Genomic DNA, 27,172 nt, shown 5'->3' with positions numbered 1-27,172 from the left:
CCCTCTCCAGCGACAACAACATTCAGGATGTGTGCTGCCGGGTCCAGCACGAGACAACAACGTTCAACATTCAAGCCATTTTGACTAACGTGTGGCGATTCACTTCCGTATTTCTGAGCAACACGCTGTGATGGCTGTATCTTGATTTTTCTCTTGTGGGCTTTATCTATTGACAGAACCCTCTGGAATGTATCTTGCTCTCTCCTCTGTCCGTCTCAGCCACATGGACGTTTCCTGTCCCCCAAGTTCCCATCATCCCAGTACCGTCACGTGATCATGTCTGTTGTATGAACACTCAGGTTCACATGTCAGTTACATCTGCGCCATATTACTTTTCCTTTTACGTATAACATTGTTTTCTCTAAGTTGTCAACTGTTTTTGTTTTTTAATTTTTTTTTAAGTTTATTTTTGAGAGACAGAGAGACAGAGAGTGAGCTGGGGAGGGGACAGAGAGAGAAGGAGACACAGAATCTGAAGCAGGCTCCAGGCTCTGAGCTGTCAGCACATAGCCTGATGTGGGTCTCGAACTCACAAACAGTGGGATCATGACCTGAGCCCCCTGGGCACCTGTTTTTGTTTTTGTTTTTCTTTGTTTGGATTTCTAGGTTCTCACTCACCAAATCAGCCACAAATTCTCTCCTTTTCCACTCAATCTCTTCTCAAAATATTTGGACACATCAGACACACCATCGATTTCAAAATCTTGCTGTCGTGGTCCCTGAAGCCATCTGTCCCGAACCAGACTGACAGGTGGCCTTCATCCACCTGGGGCCCAGCTGCCCTCCTGGCACTTCCGTCCCCCAGCACCCTGGGGGCCCTGCTCACTTCTGTGTGTTTTCTATATCATGGGTGTTTCTCTTTCGCGAATAATCCGCCCCACCCCCCAGTTTTGGGATGGAAACATCCTCTAGTAACTTCCTGAGAAAAGGTGTTTGTAACAGAAGTTCTTTTGAGAACCCTCCGGCCTGAAAGTGTCTTTATTCTGCCCGCCCACTCGATTGATGGTCTCCCAGTCGAATTCTAGGCTGGAAACATTTTTCCTTCCGTCTGGTTCCGCTGTCAGGTAGTTTCCAGAGCGTCTGTTATGAAGTTCGCAGTCTTCCAGAGGGAGCTCCTAGGATCTTCTCTTTGTCTCCGGTGTTCTGAAATTCCCCAACGGTGCCGGGCCCTTGTTACCCATTATGCTGAGCAGCTGGTAGAGCTTTCAATCGGAAAACCCTTTTCCTTCAGGTCTGCGAAGTTTGCTGTAAATATTCCTTCAGGGGCACCTGGCTGACTCAGTTGGTAGAGCATGTGACCCCCGATCTTGAGGTCGTGATTTGAGCCGCACATTGGGCATAGAGCTTGTTTAAATTTTTTTTTTAACATTTATTCATTTTTGAGAGACAGAGTGTGAATGGGGGAGGGGCAGAGAGAGAGGGAGACACAGAATCCGAAGCAGGCTCCAGGCTCCCGAGCTGTCAGCACGGAGCCCCATGCGGGGCTTGAACTCAACAACCTCAAGATCATGACCTGAACCGAAGTTGGACGCTCAACTGGACTGAGCCACCCAGGCGCTCCAAGATCTGGGTTTTTAAGAAGCTCCCCCAGGGATCTTAGGCCCAGTAAGAACTGGCGTGTAGAAAGAATGTTCTGTGCATGCAGAGTGGGGAGCAAACAGATGAAAGGAGGGTTGGTGGAAGTGGCATATTGGTCTGGCTCTGAAGGCGGGGAGAGATTGCAGACATGGAGTAAGCTGGCAGGGAGGGGTCATGTAGGCTTGTGCGATAGAAGATTCAAGCTTGGGCCTGTCACTGTCGCTCTTCCTTGTGGCCATCACCCCCGGCCCCCCCCTCATCCTTTCCATCTTCCTTTTTGGCCTCCTCCCCAAACCTCAACAGTTTTCAGGGGCTGAGCTCAGTAGAATCTTCTGCTCTCCCGGAGTGGGGAGGGGGCGCCCACAGAAGTGGATCGGCATGGGAAGGACACACACAGAGATGACAACAGACGGCATCCAGTCACAGGCGGACAGGAAGAGGCAAAGATGGATAAAGAGGAAAGGAAACAGAGTCACAGGTGGACAGGTGTGGAATCGCAGGCAGGCGGGCGCGAGCCTTTGGAGGACACACACACACACGTGGGTGGATAAGAAGGTCACACACGAAGGCACGGCAACAAACGGCGGGCACGGAGAGGGACGGGTGCCCAGGACGCACGCAGGTGGACAGGCGGGACGCCCGGGCGGACGGGGATGCGCTCGGGTGATGCCTCGGGTCTCCCCAGGGCACTGGGGAGGCACGCGGTGCTGCTGCCAGGCCCTGCGCGTCTGTCTCTCCGCCGGCTGTCGCGGGGAGACCCCAGGCTGGACAGCGAAGGGTCACTCCTGGGCGTGCACCTTGGTCAGGGCGAGGGAGTCACCTCCCCACGCGGGGCACGTTCATTTCAGCTCTCAGACGTTTATTATTAGGCCCTAAGTCTCACTTCTTTCTCACTCATCTCCCAATTTTGTACAGGTCTCTCGGGCCCCGCCTCTTTTTGGGGTGTTTTAGGCCAATTCCTGGCTTCAGGCCACTCGGGGGCTGCATCAGTTCATTTAGAGTTCACTTTTCCTTTAAGCTCTTTTCCCATTCACCACTCTCGCGGACTCCCTCTCGTTCCCGACGTCGCTTGCGGTTCCTAAGAGCACTACATCTCCCAGCAGTCTTAGCGCCCACGCGTCTACCCTAGGGAACTTCAAGTACCGAAATGCTCTCCCACTGTCTGCTGACTACCGCGGTGACCGATGGGGCTTGTGGTCCCCTGAGGAATTGTCAGAGGACCGAAGAAACTACTCATCCCAGGAGTCCTCGCGTCAGAGGCGGGTTTCCCTCTTGGCTCTCTGCGCGACCCCTTAATCCTTCCTCGGACTCGAACTCCCGCCGTGCCCCGCGCTGGGCTTCCAGTGGCGGAGAATGGAGTTGTGGCCAAAGTGTCCTCTGGGAGTTGTAGTTTCTATATTGGTGAGGCGAGGAGGAGGCGGAGTGACTCGGCGGCCATTAGCTGTGTGTAGTTGCCCGGGACTGGGAGCTTAAGTGAAGAGGGAAGCCTTGCTCGGTGGAAATCTACCGTGGCCATGGGCTCCTGCCGGGCCTAGCCCCAGAGTACGGAGAAGGCGGGCTTTTCGGTGCCCCGCCCCGCCCAGTGGCGGGGCCCACTAGGCCCCCGGACATCCCCGGTCTCAAGTAGGCCTCGTCTGCCGGCAAGGGCGCCCCAAAGGCGGGAGGCGCCATGTCGCTGGTTGCTTACGCCAGCAGCGATGAGAGTGAGCCGGATGAGGCTGAGCCGGAGCCGGAGGAGGAGGAGGCGGCGGCCCCTCCATCTGGGCCCGCTTTAGGGGGCCTGTTCGCTTCTCTCCCCGCACCCAAGGGCCCGGCCCTGCTGCCTCCGCCCCCCCAGATGCTGGCCCCAGCTTTCCCCCCGCCGCTGCTGCTGCCCCCTCCCGCCGGAGACCCCCGGCTCCAGCCGCCTCCGCCCTTGCCCTTCGGCCTGGGGGGCTTCCCCCCACCCCCAGGCGTGAGCCCGGCCGAGGCGGCGGGAGTTGGGGAGGGGCTGGGATTGGGGCTGCCCTCGCCCCGGGGCCCCGGCCTCGGCCTGCCGCCCTCCGTGGGCGGTGCCGGGCCCCCCCTGGGCCTTCCCAAGCCAAAGAAGCGGACAGAGCCCGTGAAGATCGCGGCGCCGGAGCTGCGTAAGGGGGATGTGAGTATCCGGGGAGGGCGCCCCCGCACTGCCCCTCGGCTCGGGTTTGGGCCCCGCCGGACCAGGGACCTGGGAGGTTCCGGGGCTGCCTCCTGTGCGTGCCTCCGTTGGCCGCGGACCGCTGCGTTCCTGCCACGCTGCGATTCACTGAGCTGAGTTTGTCAACTTCGCTGTTTGTCCGCGCGGGTTTCGCGGGGCCGGACCCGCCTGCGGAAGGGCCACGTCCCGTCCCCCGGCACTGGCGGTCCCGGGCCCCCGCGCGCCTGCTTCTGCTCCCCTGTTGCGTCTTCAGCCCAGGCCGTGTGGTACTTGTCTCATCCGGAGAACGGCTTACGACCTGCCACCTGAAGAAGTGACAGGAGGCAGGATTGCTGAGCTGAGCCCTTGCCTGCACATTCGGGAGCAACTTTTCCCCCTTGCATCTAAAACCATTAGGGTCTGGACGAAAAGAACAGGCATCCCGAGTTCTGCTCTTGAGGGGAGTTAGGGAGGAAGGGGAGGGTTTGTCCTTCCCCTTCTTCCCCTTTCAACTGCTGCAGAGCTCTGGGAGGTAACAGGTGTCCGGCAGGTAAGATCTTACCTGGAAAAGGACAGAGTGGAGGTGAAGAGCTGGGTCTGTCACTTCCAGGCTGGTGCCTCAGTTTCCCCGTTTAGGTACCGCTAAGCCTAGGGGAGGTAGGATGCTTGGGTTCTATTTCTAGAAGAAGCTGCCAAGTTGGAACAGAAAATAGAAGGCCTGTTCTGGAGCGAGTGCTTTGGGAATAAAGGAGACATGAAGCCTGTGGGCGGGCAGGGGCTTAGGGTTATGCCGAGGTCTTTCCTCTCTGGCTCCTGGAAAGCGAACCGGTCAGTCTTGCGCTCACCTTTGGTAGCCCTCTGGGAGAAGCTCATTTTGGCTCTTCCTGCCCTGCAGGCTTCCAGCTCTGGCTGGGGGCCGTCCCCCATTCCTTGCACTTGCTGGCCCCTCGTCCTCTAAGCCCAGATGGCCTTTTGTTCTCCCATCGGCTCCTTTGGAAGCCGGCTTCTCAGGAGGGCTTTCTGGCCCACCTGCCTGACCTGCAGCCTCTTATCCCTCACCCTTTCCCTTCCTTTTTCTCCGCCAGCCGTACAAGCCCCCCCGGAGGCAGGCCCTGTTGATTCGTGCCGTATCCCTCGCGGTCGAAACAGTGCCCGGGGTGTGCGGACTGCTGCCTGGATGTTCCCTGAGTGAATACACGTGAATGAACGTGGACTGTTCGCGAAAAGGAGGCTCCAGGATCCCCCTCACGTCTCGTTCCAAACTCTCTTCCGCGTTACTTCACCCTTTCTCTGCCCCGAGTCTGTTGTTTCCAAGTCCAGGATCCCAAACAGCCTTCTGTCTCCAGTGAAACTTTGGTCTTGGTTTTGCCTCGAGCGCAGGGAAGTCCCTGAACAAGACCGAAGAGAACGGGTTCATTTGTTCCGCACTCTCTTCTCCGCTTCGCCGTGTTCCCCGCCTAGTTTACCTCTGATGTCTGGGGGGAGGAGGCACTTTGAGGCAGCCTGCCTCCCTCCACTGTGACAGCGGAGAGTTCATCTGCAGGTCTGGGGAGGCAGCATCAGAACCAGTTGCCGCTAAAGGTTGTAGAGTCTTCCATTCGGTCTGGCTGAGGTGGGGGAAACCCCTGAGGACTCCCCGCCCCGTCCCTCCTTTGTCAGTGTGATTCTCGAAGTTCCCAAAGTTCCCGAATGCCCCAAGGTGAACGAGACTCGAGACTGGGATCATTCAAATAAAGCCAAAGCTTCCTCCCCCTTCAGTTTCCTACCTTCCTTCAGCTTGAGCTGGTGCTGGCGGTCTCTGAGCGCATGGTTCCTGCGGAAAGGTCCCCGAGAGCACAGGATGGTCAGCTGAGGGCGGCTGCTGGCTTTAGGGTCGTGCTCCTCCGGTTCTAAGCTGTGCGTCTTGCACTTAGTAGGCTCACGGGGCACGTTTGGAAAAATAAATAAACCTTTTCTTAAGTGACTTCCCTTTAGGGTTTGGAGTTGAAGTAGCAGCAATGAACTCTGAACTCTCGTTCGTTCGTTGGTTCGTTCGATCGTTGGTTCGTTCGATCCTAGCCTGCTTCTCTGTGCCAGCAGCTTGGAGTACAGCAGTGAACGTGATGGGCTCTGCCCACAAGGAGCTTCTGGAGGAGGCGGACGAGGAGATAGATTTCAGGTCAAGTCGGAGAAGAGCCACGGTAGAGCCGGTGCCTTGGGAACGTACCTAGTGGGTGCTAATCCGGTCTAGAGGCTGGGGAGGCTGCCAGAGGGAGGAGATGTCTGCACAGAGATGAGATACGTGAGCAGAGGGAGCCGGAGAAAGCGGGGGCCGCGGGGAGGAGCACGTCAGGCGGAGGGGCAGGATGTGGCAGGGAGCTTAGCGGCGAGAGAGACCATGCTTCCGGGGCACCTGGAGTGAGTTAAGCTCTGGCGCTGGATGCGGGGACGTGGGGGTGCCGAGGCCAGGGGATGTGGCCTCTGGGCACCACGGAAAGGCCTTCGTAAGTGACCCTGGGGTAGTGAGGCGCCCTTACGGGCCGAGCAAGAATTCTCTGGTTGCACAGCGGCTGAGACCTGGGGGAGCAAGGCCGGCAGGCACGGCGTGGCAGGGGGTGATGGCCTGGGCACCCGGGCGCGGGCCTGGGGAGAGCTGCAGGCCGCAGGGCTGTGGAGGACGTAGAGCGTCTGGGCCGTCTGGGCGGTCGATGGGACGGCCTAGATGAGGGCCAGGATTCAAGGTTGACCCCTGCCTTTTAGCTCAGGCAGCCGGAGGGTAGTGGTGCCATTTATTTAGGGAATACAGAGCAGATTGGGGGTTAGCTGGATTTAGTTGGTTGCAAGGATCAGAAACCACCTCAAGCCAGGTTGAATAATGACTGTCCCCAGGTGCCCGGGGAAAGGGCCTGGAGTCAGAAGTCGGAGATCTTTGCGTGTTTGATTCATGCTTCTTTGGCTGCAGATCAGTTTCCTCTGCTGCTTGACCTTTGCTGCCGATGAAAGATGGCCGCCCCACCCCCACCCCTACCCCTTCTCGTGTTTTATTTCTCTTTAGTGATCAGTCCAGATGGAGCCGCGTTCTTAGTCCCGGTCCTGGTGTTCCAGGAGAGAGAATACGGTCGGTCTGATGTGGGTCGGCTCATCAGTCAGCTGCAGTCGGGGCGGGGCAGCGCCCAAGTCTGTCCAGGTGCGACGTGAGGTCACATTCAGTCAGCCTTCGGTTTACATGAGGGACTGGGAACGACCCACGGAACAGATGGTCATTTCCTTTTCCCTTCTCTCCTTACTCCACCCGAGCTAACCCCACCCCCCCACGGCATCGGGCTGGACGATTGTTGATTTCATGGACTCAGACTTCTAAAATTAGGATACAAAATGTCAAAATTAGCAAAGTGAGTCTGCTGTAAGAGTTTTCTGTCCTTGGGGCACCTGGGTGGCTCAGTCTACGCGTCTGACTTCGTCTTGGGTCATGATCTCAAGGTTCATGAGTTCGAGCCCCACAACGGGCTCAGTGCTGACAGTTCGGAGCCCGGAGCCTGCTTGGGATTCTGTGTCTCCCTCTCTCTGCCCCTCCCCTGCTTGCACTCTGTCTCTTTCTCTCTCACTCTCAAAAATAAATAAACATTTAAAAAATCTAAAAAAAATAAAAGAAAAAGTTTTGTGTCCTATAACATGCATTTTAGAGCAAGCCAGTTTGAGGCTTATCTGGGTTAGGATTACTTATACTTCCAGATCGTTTACCCAGATAGTGGAAAATTGGAGGGTGTGAGAGGCAGACTTCACTAATTTTGGTCATTTTTGTTAACCAAGTAAAGAGTTGACGGCAGCAGGTTTAGCTGAGTTTCAGCCCTCGGTAGAGGTGGAGCGGGAAGGGGCACAGACCCTTCTGGGACACCCGCTGAGTGGCTGACACTGCCTGGGCGGTTGCATCCCTGGTCTACAGGTGAGGAAACAGGAGTTTAGAGAACAGAGGTGATCTGTCTCAAGTCACAGTTTGGGAGTGGCAGGGTTGAGTCCAGGGGTGTTTTGTTCTGAAGCAGTGCCTGTTGGGGAGAGAGAAGAGCCATGGACAAGCACAGCTGTACAGGCAGCAGGTGAGGATGCGGTGGGGAGAGGCAACACGGTGAGGGTGCTGTAGGGGAGAGGCCGCGCAGTGAGGGTGCTGTAGGGGAGAGGCAACACGATGAGGGTGCTTGCTGTAGGGGAGAGGCAGCGCGGTGAGGGTACAGCAGGGGAGAGACCGCACAGTGAGGATGTGGCAGGGGAGAGGCAGCATGGTGAGGGTGAGGCAGGGGAGAGGCAGCGTCGTGAGGGTGAGGCAGGGGAGAGGCAGCGTGGTGAGGGTGAGGCAGGGGAGAGGCAGCGTGGTGAGGATGTGGCAGGGGAGAGGCAACGCGGTGAGGGTGCTGTGGGGGGAGGCAGCGCAGTGAGGGTACGGCAGGGGAGAGGCAGCGCGGTGAGGGTGAGGCAGGGGAGAGGCAGTGTGGTGAGGATGTGGCAGGGGAGAGGCAGCGTGGTGAGGGTGAGGCAGGGGAGAGGCAGCGCGGTGAGGATGTGGCAGGGGAGAGGCAACGCGGTGAGGGTGCTGTAGGGGGGAGGCAGTGCGGTGAGGGTGCTGTAGGGGAGAGGCAACATGATGAGGGTGCTTGCTGTAGGGGAGAGGCGGCGCGGTGAGGGTACGGCAGGGGAGAGACTGCACAGTGAGGATGTGGCAGGGGAGAGGCAGCGCGGTGAGGGTGAGGCAGGGGAGAGGCAGTGTGGTGAGGATGTGGCAGGGGAGAGGCAGCGTGGTGAGGGTGAGGCAGGGGAGAGGCAGCGCGGTGAGGATGTGGCAGGGGAGAGGCAACACGGTGAGGGTGCTGTAGGAGGGAGGCAGCACAGTGAGGGTGTGGCAGGGGAGAGGCAGCGTGGTGAGGATGTGGCAGGGGAGAGGCAGCGTGGTGAGGGTGAGGCAGGGGAGAGGCAGCGCGGTGAGGATGTGGCAGGGGAGAGGCAGCGCGGTGAGGGTGAGGCAGAGGAGAGGCAGCGTGGTGAGGGTGGTGTAGGGGAGAAGCAGTGCGGCGAGATGTGGCAGGGGAGAGGCAACGCAGTGAGGGTGCTGTAGGGGAGAGGCAGCATGGTGAGGGTGCTGCAGGGGAGAGGCAGCGTGGTGAGGGTGCTGCAGGGGAGAGGCAGCGTGGTGAGGGTGGTGTAGGGGAGAAGCAGTGCGGCGAGATGTGGCAGGGGAGAGGCAACGCGGTGAGGGTGCTGTAGGGGAGAGGCAGCGCGGTGAGGGTGCTGTAGGGGAGAGGCAGCATGGTGAGGGTGCTGCAGGGGAGAGGCAGCGTGGTGAGGGTGGTGTAGGGGAGAAGCAGTGCGGCGAGATGTGGCAGGGGAGAGGCAACGCAGTGAGGGTGCTGTAGGGGAGAGGCAGCATGGTGAGGGTGCTGCAGGGGAGAGGCAGCGTGGTGAGGGTGCTGTAGGGGAGAGGCAGCATGGTGAGGGTGCTGCAGGGGAGAGGCAGCGTGGTGAGGGTGGTGTAGGGGAGAAGCAGTGCGGCGAGATGTGGCAGGGGAGAGGCAACGCGGTGAGGGTGCTGTAGGGGAGAGGCAGTGTGGTGAGGGTGCTGTAGGGGAGAGGCAGCATGGTGAGGGTGCTGCAGGGGAGAGGCAGCGTGGTGAGGGTGGTGTAGGGGAGAAGCAGTGCGGCGAGATGTGGCAGGGGAGAGGCAGCGTGGTGAGGGTGCTGTAGGGGAGAGGCAGCGCGGTGAGGGTGCTGTAGCGGGGAGGCAACGCGGTGAGGGTGCTGTAGGGGAGAGGCAGTGTGGTGAGGGTGCTGTAGCGGGGAGGCAACGCGGTGAGGGTGCTGCAGGGGAGAGGCAGCGCGGTGAGGGTACGGCAGGGGAGAGGCAGCATGGTGAGGACGCGGCAGGGGAGAGGCAGTGCGGTGAGGGTGCTGCAGGGGAGAGGCAGGCGAAAGGGAACGTTGCTCTAACTGGAGGGCACCTGTCCGCAGAAGATCAGGAGACCAAAGACGGAAACCGGCTGATGAGTCAGGCTAATTGGGATGAAGCCGCGAGGAGTATGGTGGCGATTCGGGTTTGGAGCCTGGGGGGGTCGGGGCCTGGGCCCTTCTTTCCTCCCTGGCTCCTGGCCCTGGCAGCGCGAGATGGCCTTTTGGAGCCGGCGTGTGCCAGAGCCCGAGCCCGGGAAGATAAGAGAGCCGCTCTGGTAGATGAGCAGATCCCACCGGGCCGGCTTAATGGAAAATGTCTGTTTCCGTTTTGCTCTGCAGTCTCCGTGCGTGCGTCTTGTCCCTCTTGGCAGCTGGAGCGGAGAGGACAGTGGTGGCCCTGGAGGCTCAGGCTCTTGTGAGGCCGAGACGTCCATTCCTTTCTCCTTCAGAGGCGCAAGCAGTTTGCGCCTCTGAGACCCAGGAGGGCCCGCCCTGGTCCAGCCCGAGGTTCCGTGGCGCCTGGAACGTCGCCCTCTCTGGGTCTGATGGCCCAGCCCTGCCCGGGTCACCACTGGCTGATTGCTGCTCTCTAGGAGCTGACTCTATGGCCTTCGTTTGATCTGCTCCTGTGGAAAAGTGTGGCAGTTCCTCAGAAGGTCACTTGGAATTACTCCGCAGTCTAGCAGTTTGTTTGTTTGTTTTTCTTTCTTTCTTTTCTTTCTTTTCTTTCTCTTCCTTCCTTCCTTCCTTCCTTCCTTCCTTCCTTCCTTCCTTCCTTTTCCTTTCTTTCTTTCTTTCTTTCTCTTCCTTCCTTCCTTCCTTCCTTCCTTCCTTCCATTTATTTATTATTCAGAGACAGAGCACGAGAGGGGGAGGGTCAGAGAGAGGGAGACACAGAATCTGAAACAGGCCTCAGGCTCTGAGCTGTCAGCACAGAGCCCGACGCGGGGCTTGAACTCACGGACCGCGAGATCATGACCTGAGCTGAAGTCGGACGCTCAACCGACTGAGCCACCCAGGTGCCCCTCTTTTTTTTTTTTTTTTTTAATTTTATTCTTTAAGTTTCTTCTTAAGTAAGCTCTACACCCAACATGGGGCTTGAACTCATGACCCCAAGATCGAGTCGCATGGCTCCCCCGACTGAGCCGGCCCGGCGCCCCTGTGATCCGGCAGTTTCATTCCTCGGTGAAAAGAGCCGAGAGCAGGACTCCCACACGCACACCCATGTCCGTGGCAACGCTCTTCTCCACGGCCGGAAGGCACCCGCAGCCCAGGTGTCCACAAGTGGACAGCAGCACGGCATGTCCATGCCACACGTGTCATTGAGCCTTAAAAAGGAAGGAAACTCTGACACGTGTGCAGCGTGGATGGCCTTGGAAGGCGTTACACTAAGAGGAACAAGCCAGCCACAGCGGGGGACGTGCCGTGTGATCCCAGCCACGTGAAACGCCCACAGTGTGCAGAGCCCAAGGGACAAGAGACTGGAGGGTCCCTGGGGCTGGAGTGCAGCGAGCGGGCAAGGGGAGGTATTGTTTACCAGGTACAGACTCTCTGTTTGGGATGATGGAAAGTTCCAGAAATAGTGGTGACGGTTGTACAACACTGAACGCACTTAATGCTACCGAGTGCACACAGCGGTTAAAGTGGCAGATGTTAGGGGGCCGCCTGGGTGGCTCAGTCGGTTAAGCATATCCGACTCTTGACCTCGGCTCAGGTGATGATCTCACGGTTTTTGAGTTTGAGCCCCGCGTCAGCGCAAAGCGTGCTTGGGATTCTGGGTCCTCCTCTCTGGCCCTCTCCCATTCACACTGTCTTTCTGTCTTTCTTTTTCAAAACTAAATGTTAAAAAAAAATAACAATAGGGGCGCCTGGGTGGCTCAGTCGGTTGAGCGGCCGACTTCGGCTCAGGTCATGATCTCGCGGTCCGTGAGTTCGAGCCCCGCGTCGGGCTCTGTGCTGACGGCTCAGAGCCCCATGGAGCCTGTTTCAGATTCTGTGTCTCCCTCTCTCTGACCCTCCCCTGTTCATGCTCTGTCTCTCTCTGTCTCAAAAATAAATAAACGTTAAAATAAAAATTAAAAATATATGTTTGTACAGTTTTATAAACGTGATCATCTGAGACTTGGACAAAACCTGTTCATTCGCACATTGTTGCACTTGAACCTAATTGCCTAAGATGTTAAAGTTTAACTGGGCCTCCAGACGTCACGAAAACTGTCTGTGCCCGGTAGTGAGGTGGTTCCCCACGTGCCCTGCCAGGGAGGGGACGTGTCTCTGTGGTTACGAGGCCAGGGGATGGTCAGGGGTCTCTGAGGCAATGGGAGTTTGGAACAGAGAGAACGGGTCAAGATGTTTAGGTGTTTGGGGCTTAATGCTTTGTTTATTTGCTTTTTTTTTTTTTTTTTTTGGTTGAGTTTGATGTCTTGGCAGGCCGGAGAGAATGAGAGTCCTCAAACTCTGCCAAGAACTTTCGTTTATGTACGTTTCCATGGCTAGACGGCTCGTGCGGTCTTTAGCGCGTCGTTGTGATATGTGCGTGTGCTATTTTCCACGGGCTTGGGGGCCGCAAATAAATGGCACAGCCGAGACTCACACTTGTAGTTCTGATTTGGTGCCGTGTGCGCCCGTCTGCGTCGTGTGGGGTCTTGAGGGGCCTGGTCAGGGCGGATCTCGGGCCCGGGCCAGCAGGGGACAACTCGGCACGGTGTCTCTGCGGGGACGCGCGAGCTGAATGGTTCCGGCCCTTGGTTCCGCCGTGACCCAGCTGGTACTTGACCTCTCCGGGCCTGCCTTCCCTCCCCCTCGAAACTGAGATGACAGGGCCTGCCGGGAAGTGTTACTGGAAGGACGAGTGAAGCGTCGTGAGTTGACTGCCACCTAAGATGACTGTCCTGCCCTCTGCCACCTCTTCCCCTGTCCCCCTCACCCCCAGACAGACTCCCCTTACGGGTTTTGTAACATACTGGTACAGGTGCAGGGACTGGGCAGTACGGTGAGGCCCCACATGGAGGAGAGACAAACGTAGGACCAGCAGATTCGTTGAGGGGGTGTTTGAACCACACTTGACGCCCTTTGTGTTTTCCTGCCTTGTTACGTGACGCTTGTCACTCTTACTGGATTGTGAGTTCCTTGAGGACGGGGACTTCTTCCGTGGCACAGCACACACACAAAATCTTTGAGGCACACCGGGGGGACTGGTCTGGGGAACGGGGGACAGGACTCTACCTGCTCCAGGCCCTGTCCCGTGCCCGTGGGCAGAGCGGATGAGCATCGTCTTCCCGTCACCCAGCCTGGGGCGGCCGTCGGGACATCCGTCGATACGTGCCCTGTGGATTGCATAGAGTAGATTCTCAGTCGCTGTGAGGTCCTTGTCCCTATGAGCCGGGGGAGGGACTTGTGGGCCGAGAGATTCCAGCAGAGCGTTTGAGTTCTTGCAGCGTCTTGCACATGGACGCGTCTGAGACCTGCCCGACCCCCTTTATGCGCAGACGCCCGAAGCAGGCCCTGGGAACAAATGGCAGCTTTTAAGGTTCTTGGCTTGAGAATTCACTTGTTATTTATTCTTAATTTTTAAAAATGCTTTAGCGTTATTATTTTTTATTTTACAGAGAGGGAGAGAGTGTGTGCAAGTGGGGGGGGGGCGGGGAGAGACTCTCAAGGAGGCTCCACACCTGTCGCGCATCCCATGACCCTGGGATCGTGACCTGACCCTAAATCAAGAATCACTCAACTGACTGAGCCACCCAGGCGTCCCGGGATTTACTTACTTACTTGCCTACCTGTGTATTTATTTGTAATTATTCTTAATGCTTTTATTCACTTTGGAGAGAAAGAGAGAGACCGAGTGCGAGTGGGGAGGAGCAGAGAGAGAGGGAGTCTCAGAATCCGAAGCAGGCTCCGGGCTCCCAGCTGTCAGCCCAGGGCCCCCCTGGGCGCTTCACCTCCTGAACCGCCAGATCCTGACCCGAGCGGAGGTCGGTCTCTCCATCGCCTGAGCCCGCAGGCGCCCCCTAGGGGAATAACTTTTAAAAATCATAGGCTTGCACCTTTTTGATCGTTGGCGATGTTCAGGATCTGGTACTGAGCTACAAGGTCAGGTAGCTTCCAGTGTGAGAGCTTGTGTTAGGGACAGCCCCGGTGAGTCAGAGGGTGACACAAATGGCCTCCTGTGTTGCCCCCAGCGCTCACCGTCCCCATTTGCTCACCTTCCTCTTGGACGCGGGCAACTCTGTCTGGCAGACGGTAGATCATACTTGCAGAGGGAATGGATTTCTCCAATGGCTTTGACCTTTAATGCTGCACAGAGAGTAGTTAACACCCCACTTAACTCCCGCCGGAGTTGCCCGGCCGTGTGGTTATGTTGTCTGCGTGAGCGGTTTCAGAAGGGCAGCTGAGACTGGGGGAGATGGTGGGCCACATCCATCCGTCTTCCAGCAGACAGATTTATTAGGAGAAGAATGGGTGTAGCCTTTTCTTTCCACCAGGTCTAAATGGGAGGAAATGCTTTTACTTTAAAGGAATAGAAATTGATGCCAAGGAGCCTGGGCCGCAGGACCCGGGGCAGAACGAGCGCCCGGGGAAGTCACCACACACCCCTTCGCTCTGAGGCGGTTCGAGAGCAGGGAGGGAGCTCTCGGGCGCTTCCCCTGCAACCGCACAGACCCCTGGGCCGCCCTTGTCCGGACCTCGCTGGATGCGGGTGTTTCCTCCACCGCCCTCACGCGGGAAGGCCTTATTCCGTTTCTTTTTTTCTTAGTCAGATTCCGAGGAAGATGAGCCCTCCAAGAAGAAAACTGTCCTTCAGGTAAGCTTTGTGACCCGGCAGAAGCCATTTCTCTTCCCGCATTGCCTCCCGAAAGAGAGTCACGACGCCCGGGACGTGTTTCCACATCACACGTAGGGCAGACGCAAGCATTTGAGGACCAGCGCCCTCCGTGTGGTTTGGTTGTTCTCGGAGCCGCCGGCCCTCGTGCCGTGTGCCCTCCCCTCGCCGGTGCTCGGTGCTGGCCTGGTGGGGTCACCCCTGCTGGGGGCAGCCAGTGGCAGGGAGGCGGAAACCAGTGGGTGCATACGTTTCCGCTGAAAGGATGGTTTAGGAAGGGTGAACGGAGCGGGCAGAACGATGTTAGGAACGTGTGTGTTGTGCAGTTATCCTCCCGCCTCATCTTTAACCTGGAAAGTAAATACTTCAGCCGTGCCAGGCACAGCTCTCGGTGCTTTACCAGCCTTTAGTCGATTTCGCTCTCAAGGTAGCGCCGCAGTCGTGGCGTTGTCATCACCCCCGTATTCCACTGGTGGAAACCGCGGCCGAAGGAGCTTGCCCGCGGGCGGCGATAGGTGGGGCAGGGCGGGGGTCAGACTCTGGGTCTGACCGTGGAGTCCCAGCCCTTCCCTGCTGCGCTTGGCTCCTGCTCCAGACCTGAGACCGGAAGTCCTCAGCCAGACGATGCCGGGAGCTGATCTCTCGGCCGTTTGCCCTGTTTTCCCCTGTCCCGGTGCCTTTATTCCGGCCCCCGGGAGTTTCTTCCCGCTCCACTCGCCGCTCAGGGACTCACGTGCTCTCTGATCTTGTGGGTCGGATGTCTCAGGAAAAACAAAGCCAAAGCGGTCCTGCCTTTGTCAGAGTATGTCGTGACTCAGGTGTGTGACGCCAGAGCTGCCCCTTCCCCTGACTCTGCTAAGATGTCACCTCCACTGCTGGGAGCTCTCCGGGCGCAGTCATGTGGAGGGGAGAGTGACGTCCTGGCCCTGTGTGGAGGGGGGTGACAGAAGAGGAGTCGCGGCCAAAACTGGGAGCTGAGGCTGCTGGGGGCCGGTTCTCCGTTACCAGGGTGGCTTCCTGGAGGGGGTGGGTAAGGGCAGCCTGAGTCACAGGGGCACTGGCTCAGAGGGCCTCCGGAGCACAGAGCAGCCTCCCAGCTGGCGGAGGGGCTGGCGGGACACTGGCTCAGCTGTCGGGCGGGGTGGGGACCCAGTGCTGCACAGGGGTGTGGCTGTGACCCCACATTCCATCTGAGAAGTCAGACGCTTCAAGGTAGCCCGAGCATGTGAACCACATGGCACCTGGGCCCGCTCCCTACGTGCGTGAGTCTCTGCGGTCCGCCTGGCTGGAATGTTCCAGAGCTGTGGACACACAGCAGGGGGAGGAGCCCACTGGCCAGATGAACTGTTCTGCCTGCCTGACTCACCAGCCTTTCTTCACTTGCTCTGGGCGTTGCTTGGCCCAGGGGCTGAAGTATACTGGTCCTCCAGGACAGGGGCATGGTGGCCTTGTTCCATTCTCCTTTTCTAGACTGACACCTCCCTCGGCCCTCCAGTTAGGCCAGGCTAGCCCCGTGGCATACAGAAAGCAGAATCGGAGAGATTTTTCCGTGCAGTAGGAACTTGGGATGGGCTGAGTCATTTAGCTTACAGATTGAGAAGTTAAATGCTCGACTCTGGCATAAGCTGAATATGCCACACGTATAGGGCTTTCCTTGGGCAGAGGAGAGGACTTTGGGCAACAGGAGTGAAGGTCTTTTGGACAGAGCCTTGTTCTTGACTTTGAGTCGCAATCCCAGGGAAGCAGGGAGTTCCTATGTTAAGAAGAACCTTCAAGCCCTGGGGAGAGGTAGAGCGATCAGCTGGAGAGAGGGCCCTGGGCTTTCTGGGAAGAAGGGATGATGTGGGATTAAAAGCATCGTAGTCACCAAAAGCCACAGACTCAGGGAAGGCTCTGGGGCACAGGGCAGCGGAGCTGGGTTGGTGTGGAGCCGAGGAGAACAGGGGTGATGTCTTTCTTGGGAGAAGCAGCCAGCAGAGGGGCCTGAGGTAGGAGGCAGATGGGATCCCCCAGCGAGGCAGCGGGCAGAGTTGAGAAGGAAGCAGGGGCCGATGAGATTTTAGGCCGGAGCGCCTATCTGTGCCTCTTGTTCTTGGTGTTGATAACGTGTATCACCAGATCTCACTTGGCACGTTTTTTCCCTCCTTCCCCGAACCTGTGCTCACCAGGGATCCGGCGAGGGCGCTGGCCTGTCTGCCTTGCTTCCCCAGCCTAAAAACCTGCCTGTGAAAGAGACTGGCAGGCTGCCCCTGCCCCACGCCTCCTCCCGGAAGCCCGCGGATGGCTCCTCTGACGCTAAGCCCTCCAGACAGGCTTCTAAGACCAAGCCCTCTTCCCTCGCCTCTGTCGTGGGCACCACAACCACCACTCCGTCACCCTCTGCCATCAAGGCTGCCGCCAAGAGTGCTGCCCTACAGGTGACGAAGCAGATCACGCAGGAGGAGGACGACAGTGATGAGGAAGTAGCCCCCGAGAACTTTTTCTCCCTCCCTGACAAGGCTGAGCCGCCTGGAGTTGAGCCATACCCTTACCCCCTCCCTGCTGTCCCTGAAGAGCTGCCTCCGGGCACGGAACCTGAGCCGGCCTTCCAGGATGACGCAGCCAATGCCCCCCTCGAATTCAAGATGGCAGCGGGCTCAAGTGGGGCCCCTTGGATGCCTAAGCCCGGGGATGACTACGGCTACAACCAGTTTTCCACATATGGCGATGCCAATGCCGCTGGTGCTTATTATCAGGTGGGTAGGTGGTCCGGAGGGCGGGCCAGGGCCCGTTGGAGCGTGGAGGTCACGGAGAGCTCTGAGCCGGTCCTACGGCCTCTGTGGTTTCGCTTTGGCTGAATTAATGTCTTCCGGCGCCTTGATTTTCCTGTATATCTCCGGCCTCAAAGCATACCACCTTTGTTCTGAAAAAGGGCCCGTCTCGAAGTCTGACAGGGAGAAGTACATAACTGATAACGTTTGTTCTGGAAACCAGCCCCGTAGGAGCTGGCGAGAGGTGTAGGGAGAAGGCGGGAGATCCAAGACCCCCTGGTGTGGATGGTGAGGCTGAGTGAACTGGAGGGGTGCACTGAGAGCAGGAAGGAAGGAGAGGAGGGGCTGAGGGGGAAGGGGATCTGGAGAGTTGAACACAGAAGGGGATCTGGGAAGGCAGGAGCCACAGGAAGGTGAAAGGATGGGAGCCCCTGTCCCAGGGAGCCAGGGGACCGTAATTTGTGCTGTGACAGACAGTGGGGTCTGAGGGGGGGGGGGGGTTGGGCTTGGAATCCCAAGCCGTGTGAGTCTGGGCAGATTCCTCAGCTGTACGAGGGGTGGGTAACAGCAGTGGCCTCGTAGCGATGCTGAGACAAGCCCATCGGCGTGGCACGGTGCCCGGGCCAGAGCAAATGCCCAGGAAAGAGTTGGGATAACTTTTTATCCCATTGCCATTTGGAAGAGCTGCTTAGCTTTGTTGTGAGTGGCGTCAGAGGATATGGGAGGCCAGGTGAGTGGGTTTAGGAAAGACTTTCCCGGCGTCACAGTCCTGGGTGGAGAGGGCTCCAGGGGCTCAGGGACTCGCCAGTGTTCTGACCTGTTTAGCCAAACAAAACAAAACACAACAACAACCAAAGCCATTTAAAGGAACAACAACCAGGCATTCTGTATTTATTTATAAACTGCACCGAGGGAGTCCGTGCACGTGAAAACATGTAACGTGCACTCGGGACCCTGCAGTCACACGTATCTTACTGTGAATGCTTTTGTAGAAAAGCGTGCTCTGATCACTCTGGATTCTTACATGTTTTATTCGGTCAGTGTTAAACCTTACTTTCCATTTAGTTCACTATAAAATGAATGTTCTTAAAGGGGCATTTTTTGGAGTTTGGCAAAAGTGGAAGAATTGGGAGAAAGCATGGGCCGGGAGGAAGCCGCTTCTCAGCCCGAGGGCCACCTGGCTGGCCTCCTGGGGGGGCTCGTCCTGCCTGCACCCCTCTTCCTCCGGGACCGCAGCAGCATCCGACAGCTCAGCTCCAGGGCGGTCATCAGATTCCTGAGCCGAGTGCCCGGGAACACACACCTTGGCTTGTTCCCGGCTTTGTAAATTCCGTACCGGTCTGAAAGCCATTTATTGTATCTTAGGTTTTTATTGAAGTATAGTTGAGGGGCGCCTGGATGGCTCAGAGGCCGGTTGAGTGTCTCTTGATTTCTGCTCAGGGCATCATCTCACGGGTGTGAGATGGAGCCCTTCGTCGGGCTCTGTGCTGCGTGTGCAGCCTGCTTAAGACCCTTTCTCCCTCTCCCTTTGCCTCTCCCGCACTCCCTAAAAAAAAAAGAAAAGAAGAAAAGAACTATAGTTGACGCGATGGATGTTATGTTAGTTTCAGGTGTGTGGGGATTTATTTCATATCAGAGATCTGCACCCTCCCTCCCCGTTGCAGGCAGCGTCCTTGGGTCCACAGGCCCAAAATGAAGACAAGGAGCGGGAACGGTGTGCCCTCACACCTCTCCCCTGCTCACAGCCGAGCGTGTCTCCATCTCGTGGGCAAGAGGTGTGGCGCTGAGGGCACTGTGGCGTGAGGGTTGGGATTCACCCTGGGGAGCAACCGAGGGAGAGGGGAGCAACCGAAGCAGGAGAGAATGCCTGTTTCTTGTCCCCCTTCCCTGAGCTATAGCCACCTGGACGGTGCCGATCGGAGAAGCTGCAGAGAGCGTTCTGAGTTACGGATGGGTCCTCGGGACGCACGCCTTTACCTGGGCCGCTCGAGGGGCCTGTGGTGCGGGTGCCTCGGCTGCCACTTGGTGGGGGTTTGCTCTGCTCCAGACCTTGTCCCCTGTCCGCTGTGTCCCTCAGTTGGTGTGTTTTTTCCCTTTCTTGATTGCAGGATTATTACAGTGGTGGCTACTATCCTGCACAGGACCCGGCCCTGGTCCCCCCCCAAGAAATTGCCCCAGACGCCTCCTTCATCGATGACGAAGCAGTAAGTGAATAAAGCACGGGTGACCATCTTTGACCCATGGACGCCAGGTTTCAAATCCAAAAGTAAAGAAACCTTTTGGGGAAGGGGGTCTGGATAGCTCAGTTGTTTGATCATCTGACTCTTGGTCTCAGCTCAGGTCTTTAACGTTTATTAATTTTTGAGAGACAGGAAGAGACAGAGTGTGAGCGGGGGAGGGGCAGAGAGAGAGGGAGACACAGAATCCGAAGCAGGTTCCGGGCTCTGAGGTGTCCGCACAGAGCCTGACCCGAGCTCGAACTCAACAGACCGCGAGATCATGACGTGAACCAAAGCCAGACTCCCAACTGACTGAGCCACCCAGGCACCCCTGTGGTGGAATTTTGCTCAGGTCTTGATCTCAGGGTCGAGAGTTCAGGCCCTGCATTGGGCTCTGCACTAGGTGTGGGTTTTTTTGTTTGGTTTTGTTTTTTTTTTTAACTATATTCAGTTAGGATTCGCTGTGGCAGAAACTCCAAAGTGCAGTGGCTTACATCAGAGAAGTTCACTTTTTTCTTCCTCAAAGAAGGCCGGAGGCAGCCCTGCATGGTTGTTGGGGATCCGGGCGCCTTGTGATGATTCCTCTGCTGTCCCTACGTCGTGGCCTCTGTGCCTCTGGTCGGTGGTGGTGGCCGAGGCTGCCGCTGTCTCGCCTGCATTGCGGCCGCTGTTCTGCGGCAGGTGGAGAGACCGAGGAAGAGTATCTTCTTCTCCTTTGGGGAGACCTCCCCAGAATCTCCCCAGAGTTCCTACCAGCGCTTCCATTTCTGTCTCGTTGACTAGAGTCTGGTCACGTGACCACATGTGGCTTCAGGGGGAGCCCAGGGGTGGGATAGTCTTTTATCCAGTTGGGTGGTAATATGCCAGAATGTTGGGCTCCTTCACGTTAAAGATGAAGGGGACGATGGATTTGGGGAGAGGACAGCAGCCACAGTAACTGACTCCTGTGTTCACACGCCTGGATCCCCTGCCGCTGGGCTCCCTCGCCTCAGCACAAGGAGAGAGAAAACCCCGGGTCCCGTCAGGCTGTGTTCCGGACGGGAAATCTTGTTCTCTCCGTAGGGAGGTCTCAGCCTGTCAGGAGGGGGCTGGGGAAGTAGGGGTGTGCTCTTTTCGCATTCAGGCTCTTTGGAAAAATAACCGCCTCTCGCCTCTTCACAGAAAGGTGTCCACCCCTCCGCATGCTTCTTCCTACTGTCACTGTGTCCCCTGCAGGTGTATCCTTGACACGGTCCATAGTTGGGCCCTTTTTGTCCTCAGCCTGGGAGGCAGCAGAGAGCTCATCCAGGGGCGAGAGTTCCCTTCCTGCAGGTAGAGTCCCTCGGAGGAGACCTCACCAGTGACGCTGAGAGCTGGGCCTGGCCTGCACTCAGGTCTCTGAGTGTTTCAGTTAGAGTCCCCTCACCCACACGAGTCCGGGTGACGTTGGTGTGACCTGCCCTTTTGGTGAGGAGGGCAAGAGAGAGCGGCAGTCTCCTAGAAATCTTGCCAGGCTCCCTCTCTCCCAGCTCCGCTTCTGAGGTCCACTCTGGTGTGGAGTCTGCTGACTTTGTGATGCCAAACCAATGAGAAGGAACACACGTGTAAAAACCAATTTTTAGAGGAAGAATCCTAGATTTTTTTTTTTTTACCCTGAATTCTTTTTTTTTTTTTGTTTATTTATTTTTGAGAGTGAGAGCGAGAGAGAGAGAGAGAGAGAGAGAGAGAGAGAGAAAGGTGAGCGCAAGCAGGGGAGGGACAGCAGAGGGAGAGGGAGACACAGAATCCAAAGCAGGCTCTAGGCTCCGAGCCGTCAGCACAGAGCCCGGCGTGGGGCTCAAACTCACGAACTTGTGAGATCATGACCTGAGCTGAAGTCGGACGCTTGACCGACCGAGCCACCCAGGCGCCCCTACTCTGAATTCTTAATCTGAAAATTGTATGCGGTCCTTTTCGGTACATTGAACTTCCGCATAGTTTGAGCACATGTTCCCAGCAGTGATCCCCCGCCCCTGTACTCGCTCATGTTTGGGGGTACCGCCTTGGCCTCCTTTTCCCTGAGGGCAGGAGAACGTCTGAGCAGCAGCCTTTCATTGGGCATCGGACGAGTTTGGTAGGTGGGGGGTGAAAGGGGGTATCGCACAGGGGGGGGTTAAGGACACTTAATTGTGTTCTCCTAAGTGGGTCGGGAAGCATCATTGCACAGTGTGACAGCCCCCGTGGGTATCGCGGGGGGCGGGGGGATGGTCGTAAGATGATTCCATAAATTCTGGGTTTCTAGTGAGTCCCCGATCTCTCACCCAGATCCCCCACTGCTGCTCTCTGTCTCCTTTTCCAGTTTAAGCGGCTACAGGGCAAGAGGAACCGAGGGAGGGAGGAAGTCAACTTTGTGGAGATCAAAGGTGACGACCAGCTCAGTGGGGCTCAGCAGTGGATGACCAAGTCGTTGACAGAAGAGAAAACCATGAAGTCATTCAGCAAAGTAAGCGGGAAGGGTCTGTTGCATGGCTAACTTGGGGGTGGGGGGTGCCCAGAGCAGAATCTGGGCCTGCTCCTGTCCCGACCCCACACCCGATGGTTCCCCCCCAGCACCTTTCACAGATGCCTGCCACCCGCGGGACTGGAGCCTGCGCCGAGCCTCATGGATGCAGCCTCCGCCTTCCAGAACTTTGCGGCACTTTGCTTTCTGTCTGGGGGGTGGAGTCTTGTCACTGAGAGCGGGCGACTCGGGAAGAGCTTTGATGCGTTGTGGCCGTCTCCCCGGCGGGACAGGACCCGCAGCTGCCCTGCCCTCTCCCTCCGTCACTTCCCACCTCCACCCTGCCAGGCTGGGGCCTGGCTCAGCACATCTTTGAGGTGTGGACAGAACAGCAGAGTCCTGGGGGCTTCGGTTCTGAGTATGCACCCCCTCCCCTCTCCTTTTTTGCTGTTACCTGTTGTCGCCAGCTGGGGGCTTTTCGGGTGTTTATTCCCCACGCTTCCCACACCACACGCCTGCCTTCCCGTGCTAGTTTTCTTCAGTCAGCGTGAGGGACCCCTCTCCACCTAGTAGCTGAGCACAGCAAACGTGGACATTTATGAGCCTGCCACGGGGGGCGGAATGTGGGGAAGCCCTGGATTCAAGCCCAGCACCGGCAAGGCCAAGGTCGGGCATCTTCTCGCCTTCTCCCTCCCACTCTCTCCGCTCTGTTCTGTGGCCACAGATGGCCATCGGAGCCCTGGCCGTTTGTTTTCACCGAATGCTGGCGGTCGTACAGGACAGAGCAGAGGGCTGTGGTTAGATCAGCACAGAGCCGTCCGTGTTTCCTGGAAAAACCACTGGGGGGAGCGTGCTCTCCTAACCGGGTCAGGAAGCATCACTGTTCCGTGTGCCAGCCGCCGTGGGTGGCGTCCACCGTGGCCAGCGAGTGCGTCGTGCTTGTCGGCTTTGATGGTGACGTTAAACGGTGTCCCACAGCAGCCAGGAATTGGGGGTTTGCTGCTGCTTGGGTCCTTACTTTCTTTGCACCGCCTCATGGTGTTACAGCTCGACTGTTTAAAAAGAAGAGAAAGCTACGGTCCGTGTCCTCGAGGGCTTTACGGCACAGCCGGGAGAGAGTTGATGAGTGATGGGGGGTTGCCGAGGACCCTCCAGAGAGGAGTGTTGGGGGCTGGGTGGGGCTGATAGGATGCTTCTGGTCTGAGGCGGCACTGGTGGGGCAGGAAAACCGTAGGATGAAAAAGCCCAGACCAGTATAGACTTGGACAGTAAAGCTTTTGCTTCAGAGCTTGGTTAGGGCTTGGGTGTAGTTACGGGTGGAGGCTGGAAGGCTGGGGAGAGGTGGGTGGTGGTGAAAATTCCGATTCCAGGGTCTCTGGGGAGGCACACGCCGGGGAGGGGGGGCGGGGGCGGGCTTTCAGCTAGAGGCTGGGGATGGGAGAGCTGGGGAAGCTGTAGGTAGGAGCAGGCTGGGTGGCTGGCCTGCCGGGGAGAAAGGGACAGAGACAGGGAGGGCTGAGGCGGAGACGGGCAGGATTACGAGAGGGAGGGAGGTCACCCAGGCCCTGGAACACGAACTGTTGTAGAATCACCACATGTAATACAGCCAGCTTCAAGTGCCCACTGTGGGCAGAGCCCTGTGCTTGTTGCTGGGGGTGGGGTGGGGTGGGGTAGGGTTACTAAAGAAACAGAAGACGCAATCCTGACCTCAAAGCATCTCCAGTCCAGCGAGATATTAGCAGGCTATTTCAGGCAGATCTTCTTAGCCTGGGTTTTTGGCATAATGGTTTTAATAAAAACCGTTTTGTGAGCGCATAGACATAAAAACAGCTCCAAGCCGACTTTTCTCCCCCAGGTTTTAGGCCAAGTACTTGGTTTCTAAGCCCCAGCCTTGCACCATCTGGGCACGTGTGGTACTTCTCCTTTTCTTCCTGTGGCTTAACGAGTGTGTTTTCTTCCCTTGCAGAAGAAAGGGGAGCAGCCAACGGGCCAGCAGCGGCGGAAGCACCAGATCACGTACCTGATCCATCAGGTGAGAGGGTCCCCGGAGACCCCAGGGACAGCCGGCTGAGACCCCTTGACTGCGGGCCTGAGGCCCGTTCACCGCCCCGTGGGCTGGAAGCCCAGGTGCCAGGCACCAGCTTCCCAGGGTCCGTTCTCCATGTGGCCACTAGGGGGGGACGTGTCCTTCAGGATCACCTACCACCCCACCCCGCCTCGCGCCTGGCGCCTGTCACTTCCCACTTCCCGTCAGCCTCAAGTGCCAGGGGCTTGCGAGTAAACTAGGTGGAGATTCAGATACCCAAACATGCACGCGGAGGGCAGCAAAGTGGTTTCTCCTACGGTTCTATTACATGGCAAGTGTATCAGAAATAAATGGCGAGTTTATCTATCTAGGGATTTAAGAATCTAAAGAAAAAATGGGTTCGCCAGCTTTTAACAGAACATCCACCTGATAAGGATGTTGGTTTTGTAGTCCCCGCTTCTGTGGCAGGAAACAACACAAGTGATTAAAAATCGCAGATAATCCAAACATGTCTTCTGGAATTAGAATGTCACTTACCTGATAGGACCCAGCAACTCTCACTTATTTAATCATTAAGCAGACATCTTTCGGAGACCTCCTGCGCCGAACGCCGTCTGAGACCCAGATGGGAACGTGCTGTTCTGGCCCTTTCCCTGGGGACACATTGCTGCCTGGTGATTTCAGGGGGAAATCTGCTTTTGCTGTTCTTGTCAATGGTTCACCTTCCTTTTCGGGGACTCCCCTGTGTCCTTATCCTGACTTGTTATTTGTAGGGAAAGGATTCGAGGGTAGGGTTTTCTTTTAAGCCCAAACCCTTTTTTTTTTTTTTAAATGTTTATTTATTTTGAGAGAGAGCGCGAGTGGGGGAGGGGCAGAGAGAATCCCAAGCAGGGTCTGCAGCGTCAGCGCAGAGTCCGAAGGGGCGGGGCTTGAACTCATGAAGGGTGAGATCGTGACCTGAGCCAAGATCAAGAGTCCAGTGCTCACCTGCTGAGGCACCCAGGTGTCCCTAAACCCTAACTCTTCACCTCCGCCCCTTAACCAAGGGGAGGTGGGCAGATACCAGCTAACTCTGGCGGGGTGGGGTTGGCGAGCCCCCCTTCTCAGGTGGTGCCCGTAGGGTCCCCAAGTGTGGCGTTGAGGTCAGCAGAGGAAAGTCACAACTCTGGTGCCTTCCAGTCTGTATTTCACAGCTTCAGTTTGTGCTTGAAAGGGGTGTGAATTTCTAGGGTTCCACATCCACTGTGTGCAGCACAGCAGCGACACTCCCATCTCGAGACACAGCTGTCGCTTGTTGGTGTCCCGTGTGGCCCTGTCCACATCTTTGCCGCTGTCCTCTCCCGCTTGGCTGGTCGGGCATCCGAGGCATCTGATGTCCTCCTTTCAGATGCAAGTTCCAGCTCACCTCTGTCCGGTTTCCACTGGAGAGATTCGGTTTTAATTCCAGCAGGTGTAGGACCAGGATGCTTCTGTTCTGTTTTTGTAAAGATTTTATGTATTTATTATTACTTTTTGAATGTTTATTTGTTTGAGAGACAGAGAGCATGCACGAGCAGGGGAGGGGCGGCGAGAGAGGGAGGGAGAGAGGCAGGGAAAGGGAGAATCCCAGGTAGGCTCCACACTGTCAGCCCAGAGCCTGACGAGGGGCTCTAACTCATGAAGCGTGAGATCATGACCTGAGCCGAAATCAGGAGTCGGACGCTTAAGCAACTGAGCCACCCAGGGGCCCGTGTAAAGATTTTTTAAGTCATGTCCACACCGCACGTGGAGCTCACACTTAGGACCCCGAGGTCGAGTTGCACTGTCCGCCGACTGAGCCAGCCGGGCGCCCGGGGCCAGGGATCCTTGAGTCTCTGCTTAAACCCCGTTAGCTTTTTGCTTTCTCGGGGTCTCCCCTTCGACCTGAGTCAGAGAAAACAGTCTGGCAGGGGATTTGCTACTTCCCGTACGTGTTCCAGGGGGGAAAGGGGCTGGTGCGGGAAGCTCACAGAGGCCAGGGGAGAAGTCTGTCACCCCAGGCTGACGCCCCCGCCCGTGTCTCTCGCCGTAGGCCAAGGAGCGGGAGCTGGAGCTGAAAAACGCCTGGTCCGAGAACAAGCTGAGCCGCCGGCAGACCCAAGCCAAGTACGGGTTCTAGGGCTCCGGACCCGACTGCCCCTGGGACCTCCTGCAGCCCGGCGCCACGGCCTCACCTCCGGGACCCCCGCTGCCTCCAAGTCCAGGGCCTCCTTCCCTGGGGACCCAGCCCTCGCCTCCGCGAGGATGAACACGTTTGATAGATTTTTCTTAACAGAAGTTAGAGAACTCAGCTCCTCTCTGTCTTGGAGCAAAGACTCGAGCGGTGAAGCTTCAGACGGGGCTCCGAGTCCTTGGATGGGAGTTTTGCTCCCTCGTGGGTGTGACGAAATGGTGAACCCCTCCCTCCATCTTGTTTTTTTTTTTTTTTCTTTTTTTAATTTTAAACCAGGGATGTCTGTTGAAATAAAACATTCAGTCTGACGGACACTGCTCGCCCTAACCCCTCTCCTGCTTTTTCGTGTGCTCTCCTTTTTCCATTCTGGATCTTTCTCCTCCTGTTCCTCGGTCTGACTGTACCTAGTGTAACGCACCCCCCGCCCCGACCCTCACAACCTGCCACATGATTGCCTTGCCTTTCTCCCCTGGGCCCACCGTCTACACTGGGCTCGTGGCCATCGAAGACCCTGGAGGCGTGCCTGCGACTTCGTATGGGGCGGGGGCCTGTGGTCCCAGATCTGGAAAGTATCGCTGATCTCCGGCGTGTCTGGAGACCAGAGGAGGTCGAGGAGGTCCTTTCTGTGACGTGAAAGAGTCGCTTCACATCAGTTTCGGTCCAGCAGGAGGCGGAGTGGTGAATGTCCCTGGAAAGGACTCACGTTGACACCAGTTGCCATTGGCCATGAACGGCTTGGAAGCTTTGTGTGGAGCTTGGGGGCCAGGCAGGTCTCCTTGGGAACTTCTGGACCCCTAGCTTTTTGTTAGAGGGGGAGGAGTGGTTGCGGGAGGGAGGCGGCAGGGTCACGGACTTGGGTTGGCGGCTGTGCACCGGGATGCCACGTGCAGCAAGACCGGTGGCCTGATTCCTCCTCCGCGGGGCAGGGTTCAGGCAGGGGCGGGAGGCCCACGCCTGTCCCGGGACCGTGCGTCCCGCGGCCGCTACCGGAGCGGGGTGCTGGGGGTGCCGGGGCTCCGGCCGCGCTTTGCTGCAGCGGCTTCCCGATACCAGGGCGTCG

General features: G+C 57.3%; 1 protein-coding gene across 1 annotated transcript; it reads left to right on the top strand.

Annotated features, from left to right (window-relative positions):
* The first annotated feature begins 2,461 nt into the window (after positions 1 to 2,461).
* Positions 2,462 to 26,439, top strand: PRCC (proline rich mitotic checkpoint control factor). Its single transcript, XM_042976040.1, has 7 exons — positions 2,462 to 3,715; positions 14,403 to 14,450; positions 16,637 to 17,203; positions 19,327 to 19,422; positions 21,755 to 21,898; positions 23,862 to 23,927; positions 25,972 to 26,439. Exons 1-7 carry the CDS (start codon positions 3,248 to 3,250, stop codon positions 26,056 to 26,058), a joined length of 1,476 nt encoding a protein of 491 aa, XP_042831974.1. The 5' UTR covers positions 2,462 to 3,247; the 3' UTR covers positions 26,059 to 26,439.
* Positions 26,440 to 27,172: the final 733 nt, after the last annotated feature.

Source organism: Panthera tigris, chromosome F3 (genome assembly GCF_018350195.1).
Source record: "Panthera tigris isolate Pti1 chromosome F3, P.tigris_Pti1_mat1.1, whole genome shotgun sequence".
NCBI classification, from domain to species: Eukaryota; Metazoa; Chordata; class Mammalia; order Carnivora; family Felidae; genus Panthera; species Panthera tigris.
Note: the sequence above shows the minus strand (reverse complement) of the source record. Positions and strands in the feature narration are given on the sequence as shown.

What these genes read in the sequence shown, in the direction of transcription:
- PRCC (XM_042976040.1), top strand. Translation starts at nt 3,248, where the DNA reads ATGTCGCTGGTTGCTTACGCCAGCAGCGATGAGAGTGAGCCGGATGAG. An exon ending in AGAAGAAAACTGTCCTTCAG is followed by an intron (nt 14,451 to 16,636) that starts GTAAGCTTTGTG and finishes TGTGCTCACCAG; the next exon opens with GGATCCGGCGAGGGCGCTGG. An exon ending in CCTTCATCGATGACGAAGCA is followed by an intron (nt 19,423 to 21,754) that starts GTAAGTGAATAA and finishes CTCCTTTTCCAG; the next exon opens with TTTAAGCGGCTACAGGGCAA.